General features: G+C 35.3%; 1 protein-coding gene across 1 annotated transcript in view; it reads right to left on the bottom strand.

Annotated features, from left to right (window-relative positions):
- Window positions 1–116: 116 nt before the first annotated feature.
- MS3_00010089 (uncharacterized protein) overlaps window positions 117–11,822 on the bottom strand; it is a gene marked incomplete at its 5' end in the record, with an annotated part of 42,132 nt that continues 30,426 nt past the window's right edge. Inside the window, 3 exons of the mRNA XM_035730504.2 lie at window positions 117–324; window positions 6,809–7,280; window positions 9,464–9,724. Of these exons, the coding sequence (XP_035588008.2) occupies window positions 236–324; window positions 6,809–7,280; window positions 9,464–9,724 (822 nt within the window). The 3' untranslated portion in view covers window positions 117–235. The remainder of the gene's footprint in view (window positions 325–6,808; window positions 7,281–9,463; window positions 9,725–11,822) is intronic.

The following is an 11,822-nucleotide window of genomic DNA, read 5'->3' as shown; positions in this document are numbered from 1 at the left end:
TCAAACACGAATTCAGGCTGTTACGTCTTTAAAACAGAATTGAGTAGCTTACCAACATGTGGTTTAAAATGAGTAGTAATGCATTAGTTTGCTTAAAAAATAACCCTTCATGAATGTTACTTTAGAGATTAATCGGTATTTACATTGTGTATGTCAGTATGAAACATGTACAAAATTCAAGGATATCTGTAAATATAATTTTTTATGTGTTAGTATGACTTTGGTTTCTGAATTTTCAAAGATACCAGTATTCACTATAGAGTAGGTAATTTTCCAAGTGTATTGGTAAGTCCAAATGTTTGACGAAATAAGCGTAGTTGACACCTGATGAAAGTAATTTTTCAAAAAGAAAATTTATATATTATGACAGCACATGTACAACTTGATGAATAATCCTAGCAAAATTTACTTTCACACATCAATGTCATATATTTGAGATATTACTTAGTCCAAATTATTCTACATAAGTGCAATAGTGAATATGATTTGTTCTTGAAAAAAAAAGTATAAATTGACTCGCTGCTGTAGTTGTTCATTAACATTTGTTTCCTTACAATATATTAAATTATCATTATGCAGATATCTTAAAATAATGAGAAGCAACTATAGTCATGAGCAAAGATAAATTTGTAATTTGAGCACAATTTCTCATCAACTAACATTGATGTTCATTTTAGGTTTTTTAGACCAGCTGTGTTCGAATATTGTCAGGTTTTGTATCCATAATGGTGATTTTTATACAAAAAATCTCTCCTTGTAAATATGAATCAGCACTTGGAAGTCAAGGAGTGTAACAACTCACGAACTGGTTCACGTTTTTATGAAGACAAATATGTAGTTATCACTCTAAAATGACGAATACGTAGTCAGAATTAATAGAAATCGGTTTACAAGATGTAACTGTAGGAAAGCGTAAAAGTATTTGTATATAGTATAAATATTCATACCTCTGAATAATAGCTAATAACTATTAATCAACGTATGATTGGTAAAAAAATATGCCTAAGATGAAATCGCAAATTTTATGTAAGTACATAGGGAGAGGACAAAAACAATGAAAGCTGTGTGTTCAAATGGTTATAATATCAAGTCAAATGAAATTCGTCCTTGGAAATCTAGTTTGAAAAGACGGAAATGAAACAATCTTAAAATTGTATGCAGCAAAGGGTGGGTAGAGAAAACGTAATTGTTTTTGTTTTTAAACAACGGTTATTTTCACGAAAAACGAACAAAATATGCATATTTTATTTCCACTACATTTCAGGATTTTTATACACGTTATCGAAAAAGTGTATTTAGTCAACTAAAACTCATCTATATAATGAAGAAGTTTCTGAGAACTATGATTGTTATATAAATTTGTACGAACCTTCATCTAAACTTGAAGGAATAGTTTCATAGTAGCTGGGGTTGTTTATTATGTTTACCAAATTGCCCTTTGTCTATCTATTGTTACCACATTTTTGGTTAATTTAGTTCATTTAGGGCTCTTTAATAATATAAGCATGCTTTCAAAATAAGAAAGTGCTAACAGATGTCACATTCGAAAAATCAAGGAACAACGAACATTAGTGTATCGAAACACCACCTTTACAGTATGCCTATAAAGTTATTACGCTGTTGGGATCAAAATATATAAGTTGAAACTTATAATTTGAAGTAAATTCAATAAACAAAAGTAAACAAAGAAACTGTTTATGCACTGTATAAATGATTGGCTACATTGCTCAAAATTGTTGAACTCGAGAAATTTTTGTCAAAGTGTTTTACTAAAAATGTATGAACGTTGATATTATTTGACTTGACTTTATGATATTTGGGCGTTAGACGACTGTGCATAGATTCAAAATTTACTTTCCCTCTGTTTGAGTCGATTCTATTGAATACATCAATCAAAACACACGCAGAATAAACTAGATAATTCATTTTAGTATTGATTGTTTGAATTTTCCCATTCATGTTTAGGACTGTAATTAATCAGTTTTTCATTAACATAAGTGCATTCTGTACGGATTGCATCGATATTACTTTGCGTTACAAGCATTATAAGCAAAGATGGATAAGCTAAGTAAATAAGGCGATGGTGTTCGAAGCGAATGGACCTGGGTTCGAGTCCCAAATAAGACGAAACGCACATGCTAGATCAAAATGCTAGCCACCATCTATCTCTGGTTATGTCTGTTAGATGGATTGCTTTGATCTAGTTAGTGGACATCACCTATTGGTGTCAACAGCTTCCGAATTCTGCCGTTAAGAAATATGTATCACATAGAAATACCTAAGACCTGTTTTGTGACACAACTGATTGTTCAAATCAATCATATTCATTAGGGTATATATCATGATGAATTTAACGCTTATGTTCTAATATCATATAAAGTGACCAGTTTGCGGCATGAAATATAGCTGTGTTAGTTTTAGACCTGTTGTTTTACTATGATAGTCTGGATAGACCCTGAAAGTTGGTCCAAATCCGCGACCTGGAACATTATTCAAACATCTCAAAATAGTAGTCAGTGAAGATCATGATTTTGTTTTTCACTACATTCTTCAAAAACGTAAAATGGACTTTTTTACCTGGATGAAACCTGCTTTGAATATTTTGTTAGTTGAATTGTCTATTTTAATAAGCACTATTCTCGTTTGTTTATATATCTGATTTATTATAAGACTTTTGTGGCTTATATTTTCTCACACTGTTGTTGTTCGGTTTTCTATGGGGTATTTTTGAGCGTCCTGTTGTACCAAGTTTATTAAGCAGATAATAAACTACAAAAATTCTCGTTAAGGAAAGTGATTTATTTGAAGCACTACAATAAGTAGCGTTAGGACACACCTGCTTCTTGGACTGATAACGATAAATTTTCTTCAGTAATTGCCAATTACCTTAATGTATCCAACATGATTACTTACTTACTTACTTACGCCTGTTACTCCCAATGGAGCATAGGCCGCTGACCAGCATTCTCCAACCCACTCTGTCCTGGGCCTTCTTTTCTAGTTCCATCCAATTCTTGTTCATTTTTCTCATGTCTATCTCCATTTCTCGGCGTTATGTGTTCTTTGGTCTTCCTCTTTTCCTTTGACCTTCAGGATTCCATGTGAGGGCTTGTCTTGTGACGCAGTTGGGTGCTTTCCTCAATGTGTGTCCTATCCACTTCCAGCGCTTCTTCCTGATTTCTTCCTCCACTGGGATCTGGTTTGTTCTCTCCCACAGTACGTTGTTGCTAATAGTGTCCGGCCAATGGATCTGAAGTATTTTGCGTAGACAATTGTTAATAAACACCTGTATTTTCTGGATGATGGCTTTTGTAGTTCTCCAGGTTTCTGCCCCATACAGTAGAACTGTCTTGACATTTGTATTGAAAATCCTGACCTTGGTGTTGGTTGACAGTTGCTTTGAGTTCCAGATGTTCCTCAGTTGTAAATATGCTGCTCTTGCTTTGCCGATCCGCGCCTTCACATCTGCATCAGATCCACCCTGTTCATCAATGATGCTGCCCAAATACGTAAAGGTTTTTACATCTTCCAAATCTTCTCCGTCAGTTGTGATTGGATTGGTGCATTCTGTGTTGTATCGGAGAATCCTGCTTTTCCCTTTGTGTATATTGAGACCTATTGCTGCTGCCACACTGTTTGTCTTCTCCTGCATCTGTTGTTGCGTTTGGGATAGAAGGGCCAGATCGTCTGCGAAGTCTAGATCATCCAACTGCATCTTAGATGTCCATTGTATCCCGCGCTTTCCTTCAGACGTTGACGTCTTCATGATCCAGTCGATCACCAGGAGAAAGAGAAAGGGTGAGAGTAAGCAACCTTGCCTGACACCGGTCTTCACTTTGAACGACTTTGTCAACTGTCCTCCATGCACGATTTTGCAGTGTAATCCATCATATGAGTTCTGTATGATATTGACTATCTTCTGAGGCACGCCGTAGTTTTGAAGATGTTTCCATAGTGTTGTTCTGTCCACGCTATCAAATGCCTTTTCGTAGTCAATGAAGTTGATGTAGAGTGATGAATTCCATTCAATTGATTGTTTCACAATGATCCGTAGAGTTGCGATTTGGTCTGTACACGATCTATCCTTACGGAATCCTGCCTGTTGGTCACGAAGTTGGGCGTCTACGCAGTCCTTCATCCTGTTTAACAATACCATGTTGAAGACTTTTCCCGGTATTGAGAGAAGAGTGATGCCCCTGTAGTTATCACACTTGCTGAGATCGCCTTTCTTCGGTATTTTGATCAGAAGTCCTTCTTTCCAGTCTGTTGGTACTTGTTCCTCATCCCAAATCTTATTGAAGAGAATGTGGAGTATCCTTGCAGTTGCCGCTACGTCTGCTTTTAGTGCCTCTGCTGGGATGTTGTCCGGTCCTGCTGCTTTGCCACTCTTGATTTGTCTGATGGCCATGCTGATTTCTTCAATTGTTGGTGGGCCAACATTGATTGGGAGGTCCGTGGGTGCTGCTTCGATGTTGGGTGGGTTCAGTGGGGCTGGTCGATTCAAGAGTTCTTTGAAGTGTTCTGCCCACCTGTTTTGTTGCTCTTCAATGTTGGTGATTACCTCGCCTTCCTTGCTTTTCACTGGTCGTTCTGGTTTGAGGCGATTGTCGTGTCATACAATTGTCTCATGTTTCCTTCTCTTGCAGCCTTTTCCGCCGTCGTTGCTAAATCTTCCACATATTTACGTTTGTCGGTTCTGATGCTCCTCTTCACTTGTTTGTTTATTCCCGTGTATTCAGCTTGTGCCTTGGCTTTTTCTGCTCTTGTTCGGCTGGTATTGATCGCTGCCTTCTTGTTCCTCCTTTCTTGAATCTTATCCAGTGTACCAACAGTGATCCATTCCTTGTGGTGGTGCTTCTTGTGACCCAGGACCTCATGACATGTTGAAGTGATTGCCTCTTTGATTCCCTTCCAGTTGCTCTCCACAGTAGTTCCTTCTCCATTGAGTAGATCATGAAAGGCCTGGAACTTGTTGCTGAGGTCTATCTTGAATTTGTTGAGTTTGTCAGTATCCCAAAGAAAACCCGTACTAGAATCCTGTGATGTTGTCCGCCCCGCTGTCCAGTGCTTCTTGAGTTTCAATTTCATCTTGGCGACCAGTAAGTGATGATCTGATGCTATATCAGCTCCTCTCTTGGTTCTCACGTCCTCTATAGTCCTCCTGAACGTTTTGTTGATGCAAATATGGTCGATTTGGTTTTGTGTAGAGTGATCCGGTGAAGTCCATGTGGTTTTGTGTATGCGTTTATGTGGGAATATGGTGCCGCCTATGACCAGCTTATTGAAGGCACATAGATTTGCAAATCTCTCACCATTTTCGTTTCTTTCTCCCAGTCCGTGTCGTCCCATGATGTCTTCATATCCAGTGTTGTCCGTTCCAACCTTGGCGTTGAAATCTCCCATCAGAATGGTCAGGTCCTTTGTTGGGCACTTCTCGACTATTAACTGCAGCCTATTGTAGAATTGATCTTCAGCGTCTTCATTGTAGTCGTTGGTAGGTGCATAGCATTGGATGATGTTCATTGAAATGCCCTCTTTCTTTGTTTTAAACGAGGCTTTGATGATCCTTGGTCCATGAGATTCCCATCCTATAAGCGCATTTTGCGCTTGTTTGGACAGCATCAATGCAACTCCTTGTGTATGTGGTGCATTTTCTTCTTCATGGCCGGAGTATAACAGGAGCTCTCCTGTAGTTAGTCGTTGTTGTCCAACTTGTGTCCAATGTGTTTCACTGATCCCAAGTACCTCTAGGTTGTATCTTCTCATTTCTGCAACAATCTGGAAGGCTCTTCCGGTGTCCCACATTGTACGAACATTCCATGTACCTAAATAAATGGTTGCTCTGATTGTCAGAGGGGGCATCGGCCTCGTGACTTCCGAAGGAATTCGGCTTTCATCATGAGGCGTCATAGTTTTTCTAAAAGAAGACTTTCTGACTCCCAGGGCAGAGTTTAAAGAGTTCGAATAATTTTTTCTGGTTAGCGTTTTTTTAGCGAGTTAGTTTTCTACGGGATGGGGACGCTAACCCCATGCCCAACCCTCCTCCTTTATCCGGGCTTGGGACCGGCAGTAGCCCCCGGAGGGACTCCGGGCGGAGTTATCCAACATGATTAGGAAGTAAAATTTAAAGGAGTGACATTATTATTGCAATTTAGCCGTAATTGTCTACTGAGTCGGTGTTTCGTTCAACAACATTTTGATATTAATTAAAATATAAGAACTTGTACAACTTCACATAGAGGCAAATAGAAATGATTTTGTCCAGGGCATTTTATTAGCGGGGAGTATAATTTCAATGACCAGTAAGTTAAGATTAAATGTCCAAATCTACATACATAAGAAAAAAGTATTGATAAAAGGATATTGATTGGTAATGTTGGGAGTGAGACAGTTGCCACTAATGATACTGGGTAGTGAATTTGCCAAATGACGAATTGACTGAAGTATGAAATTTGGTGCATTGAGTTCCCAATTTAGTGGTCTACAGGTTAGACGGTTACAGTCAGACATGGAAGTTTTGAGTTCAACAATTGACAGGATCATAGTCGCACACAGCTATGGAATTCCACACTAAAATGAAAGGACTATCTATTGCTTCTTGTTTGTTAAAAGTACTATAATTGAGGTTAATCAGTGATGAAAATCAACTACTAGATAATGACTAATATCCATTTTTTTTTAACTCGGAGTTAGTTGAAAAGATTATAATTTCTAAGATAGATTCACTTTTATATAAATGGTATCCTAATCATTAAATATCACTTTAATGAGAAATACCGGTAATAATATTTTTTTTTCTTCAAAATACCTGTTTGTTTTACTGCATATCTTCTCAATGAAATACGACAAATAGCTTGTAATTCAAATGGTTGTTGAATGTACATGTAAGTATTGATGTCATTCCATTTGATATTCTTTTTATTTTTAATTACTGTACGATAAAATAACCACGTATAAAATAATCTATTCCATATTTCTTCCCATTTATGCGTTACTGTCATATGTTCAGAAAAAATAGTTAAAAAATGCAGTTCCATAGCATATCGGCATTTATCATCTAATGTTCTATTATAATTTTCATAATATTTCTTAATATCATTTAATATTTTACGTATTTCATTTATATCTGATAATATTGTAGGACAAATTTCTGGAGTTGCAATTATCAATTCAAAAAGCAATGATAAATTATGAACTGATCTATATTGACCAATTATTCTATTGTTCAGGTATTCAACTGCACTACCAGGCATAACATCATAGTTACTCCAATTGAAAAGCTATTAAATTTTTTTAAAAAAATGATTAAAACTCAAAATTTCATCAAGTAAACAGGCATTCTGTTCTCGGTCATTCACAAAATATAATCTGTACGTATGTACTCCAGTTCAAGTTGCCATTCTCTATTAACATAGAAATATTGTTAGGCCAAATCCCAGATTAGTAGAGGTAAGGACAATATCAGTGGTGATTAAAAGGACAAGACATCGAAGATACGATTCAAGAAAATATGAATTAGTGAAATAAAAATACAAAGAAATGTCATGAGGAATTTACAACCTCAGTATTTGAGAGAAGACAAAAAATAGATGCACCTGCTCAATTGCAAACTATTTTGAGTCATGTAATTCAAAGTCTCTAACTAATAGTTACGATAATCATGCTGACCTCAACCAGATAGTCTGTATTTATTAACATAGCCTAGTGGAATTATCAGTGACTTCATGAACTGATGGCATGTTCTGTTTTGTCCGCCCCTAGCTTTCTTCCAGCCTGCTCCTGCACCAGAAAACAATGCCCGTAGAGGTAGGGGGTGGTTGAACATACGTAACACATATTCCACCCACTTCAGTTGATAAAGATTCACTACTTTCAACCGATTGTCTATCTTTGCCTAATACTATATTCTTAATCCAAGCATTGTTTACTCCATGGTCTCGAAATACACGAGTAACGCTTCGTAGACACCTATGATCGAATCCTGTTCTGTTCTATTAAACTTATATAATTCATAATTCTCAAACTTATTTCAAAGTTGTACATTAATTGATAGAGTACACATCCAATATAAACGATATTATTTGTGATAAAAGTGAGACAAACTCCGTGAATCATTATGGGGACAAGTAACTCAAAGGGGTTTTATTAAATTGTTAGTAGCTCATACCCATAATTCTGCTGGATGTTCTCTGTGAAATAAAAAATACGGCAGAATCAGTGGTTTTAATTAGTAGCTCTTTTGAACAGATCCAGTGACAGATATGTATGGAATGGATTTTAAATTATTATTTTCAGATCATATGTTCATACAGCCTGAAGGGAAAGATAAACCTGGATAAAGTAGATAACGGTGTTTATTAACCAATACGTTTAGGAATGACTTAACTAATAAAACATTGAGTAGTACCTCAATACAATTATAATTCCAATAGTTGAGATCATGAGTCAGTTGAAGCTAGACCACCATGGGAAACCTGGAAGCACTGGACAGCCGTTTCGTCCTAGTATGGGACTCCTCAGAAGGGCTCATCCACGAGTCCGCCTCTCGAGATTCGAACCTAGAGCCTATCAGTCTCGCGCGAGAGTACTTAACCACTAGACCACTGAGTCGGCATTCAACTTCAACTAATCCAAGGAATTGAGCGACACATCCACCAATGTCTTCAGTGAGTTACTATCTCACAACAGACCCGGTTAACTTTCGTAATTTGCCATTAAAATTTGACCAGTGAAAAAGTTACTTTTTATGCTGAATAATAAAGTAAATATTATCGATGTGACACAATTTAATATTATTCTTGTTGTATTATATTTGCCAGAAAGGATCAAATAAGTATTTGAGACTTTTCATTAAAACGTAGTATATATCGAACAATTTAATTGTTAATTAAGAACTTGATGGTTAACCATTCATCTCATCTATTTATTTTTTTTATATTATCAATAGCCTGTTAAGAAAATGGAATAAAAATTATAATTTTCGAAAATTTACAAATTTGATTCTAAACAAATTAATCTATTTTCAGAAGGGGTTTTGTGGAGATTTTAGTAATTTCAGTAGTTAAAATCATGTTCTAGTGAGAAGCAGTGTCCAGTGGAGTTCAACCAGGTCTGCTGTGAGATATCAGCCCACTGAAGACAATGGTGGATGTGTCGCTCAATTCCTTGGATTAGTTGAAGTTGAATGCCGACTCAGTGGTCTAGTGGTTAAGTACTCTCGCGCGAGACTGATAGGCTCTAGGTTCGAATCTCGAGAGGCGGACTCGTGGATGAGCCCTTCTGAGGAGTCCCATACTAGGACGAAACGGCTGTCCAGTGCTTCCAGGTTTCCCATGGTGGTCTAGCTTCAATTGACTCATGATTTCAACTATTGTAATCTATTTTCATTATCTAAATTTTTGAATAAGTGAAGAATAAAAACAAATATACTGAAATGCATTGATTAAAATAATTTACTACTTACCTCACTATAAGAAAATGGTTCTGTAATGAATGCTTGTGGATAAATTAAAAGCGATGAAACTGATCGGAGTGAGAATTCAGGAGTAACAAAAAAATTTTCTGGTGAATTTGCTGCCATTATATATTGCAATTTAAAACATCCTTGTTGTTCAGCTAGTTGCATAGCACTTTCCCCATTTTTATTCACGTAATATGGACTCCACATATATGGTGGATTGATTAAGATTTGAATACAAGCGGAAGCATGATATAAAACTGCAAGCTGAAGACAAAGAATTTCATAGTATGCTTAGATTTTGTATGTAATTTTATGGCTATTATTTACCTTTTTCTTAGTCTATATGATGTGGTTTGGTGGAGATTTGTAGAAGGTATTCATCGTAGACTAATCTCAGTCGTAGTGTTACTGAAAACCAGAGAGCGTTGGCCAGTTGTTTTGCCCTAATATAGGACTCCTCTACGCTACGACACTCATTTTAATAGTAACTGAATTTTGGATAAGCTCCTGAATTTTCAGTGAAAAATTATAGCTCATGGAGTTCGTAAATAGCTAAATTGTCTTCAGATCCCTTTAATGATCTCGCTTTATTGCATATTTATTGAAGTTCAAAACCTGTAGCATTGAACGTAAATCCAGTGGTTTGACTGTCTAAGCGTTTGTCCAGGTCTTGAATCCGATCTATGGCAAGGTCGTGACTATATATTACTGAGCAACCCCATACTATGATGAGACAGTAGCCCAATCTTTTCTCATTTTTAGTGACAGCCCAACTGAGATTAGTTTGTAACGAACACCTTTAACAAATTTTCAAGAACATGTAAACTACAATGAATTCACTGGAGCTTTCAAAAACATGTAATGTTGATCGCTTTTTTTATATATGTGACTATAGAAGCACGAAAGATGACCGAGTCTATAATTTCATACATGATTAAAATACTTCCTTGAATATCAACAAAATTTGGTTAATTGGATATTAGAGCTGACTATCACAATTGTATCAAGGTGTAACATATATTACATTGTTAAACATATAGAAAAGAAAATTATTGTTAAACGAAACATTGTCAACAACCATATAGTTTAATCTTCTTAAAACTTCTATAAAAATCTGCACTACTTATACATCCTTGAAGTAAATGTATACAAGATCCATTATCCCACACCAAAGTGTATATTCATATGCAATCCTTAAAAAGTTTCAATGTAGTTTAATTTATTCGCCAAAATAGTCGAACTAAAATGTTAACCAGACTAAAATTGGTAGTAGTACCAATAACAGACATTAAAGTCTAGTTTTACTAACGTTTAAACTAAACGATCTATTGATACAAAACAAAATTTCTCGATAATCAAACTGAGAGGGTTAAACGATTATATAGTTAGTTTTTAATGTTACAGGTTTAGCTAATCCCAGGTTTTACCGCAGTGATCTAAACCAGAATTTATTTTTCACCGGTAAGTGGTAAAAGTAAGTCAGTGAATTTTAATTGTGATTGCTGATTGCTGAATATCTATTACGTGGTAAGCTGTATACATAACCAAATCAAGAAATATATATGTTTAAGGTCAAATAAAATCAATAAATATGAAATCGATCGTAAAAGAAGAGATAATATACACTTTCATTATCAATATTAATAGAACAAAAAAAATCCACATTACTATGAGAATTTTGTTTTATTATTAAGTGGTGTATACTTGTGCTTACGGAACCCGAGAGGCTGGAAAAGTTAAATTCTCAGATGAGTTAATAGTTATAACAAAATTCAATACAGTGAATTAAAAATTATTTTTTTAAACAACTATAAACCATTTATGATAAAATAAAAACATCCATCAATCAGTTTTACTTATAAAAGTACCAGAATCGATTTGTTAAAAAGATTCATTTAGGATATATGATCAAGTGAATTCCATTGAAACTATCAGTTGCTATATTGTGAAACTTGTCTACATTGTCAAACACATGTGAAACGAAAGTCATAATCTTATCATATACTTGCATTGAATCTTTCTCAGTAAAAAGAAATACTGGTATAGCTATAATAATAGAAATGAACCGATCAAAATCAAGAGTGTGTTTCGGTTTTCTGTGGAAAGTCCAAAAGTGAATGACTTGTATTTTGTATCACGTAAAAAGAGTAGTGAGGGAACTTGTTTATGAAAGTCAAGACCCATAAAATCATTGAGAAAAATCTTATTTCGTGATCATAGAGTGAAAATGATTGTGTGAAACACTGCAAATGACTACTTCCTATATATATATATATATATATATATATATATATATATATATATATATATATATATATATATGTAGATAATACTTTAGTCAACTAGTTTTTGTTTTAAATTA

Source organism: Schistosoma haematobium, chromosome 1 (assembly GCF_000699445.3).
Source record: "Schistosoma haematobium chromosome 1, whole genome shotgun sequence".
NCBI classification, from domain to species: domain Eukaryota; kingdom Metazoa; phylum Platyhelminthes; class Trematoda; order Strigeidida; family Schistosomatidae; genus Schistosoma; species Schistosoma haematobium.
Note: the sequence above shows the minus strand (reverse complement) of the source record. Positions and strands in the feature narration are given on the sequence as shown.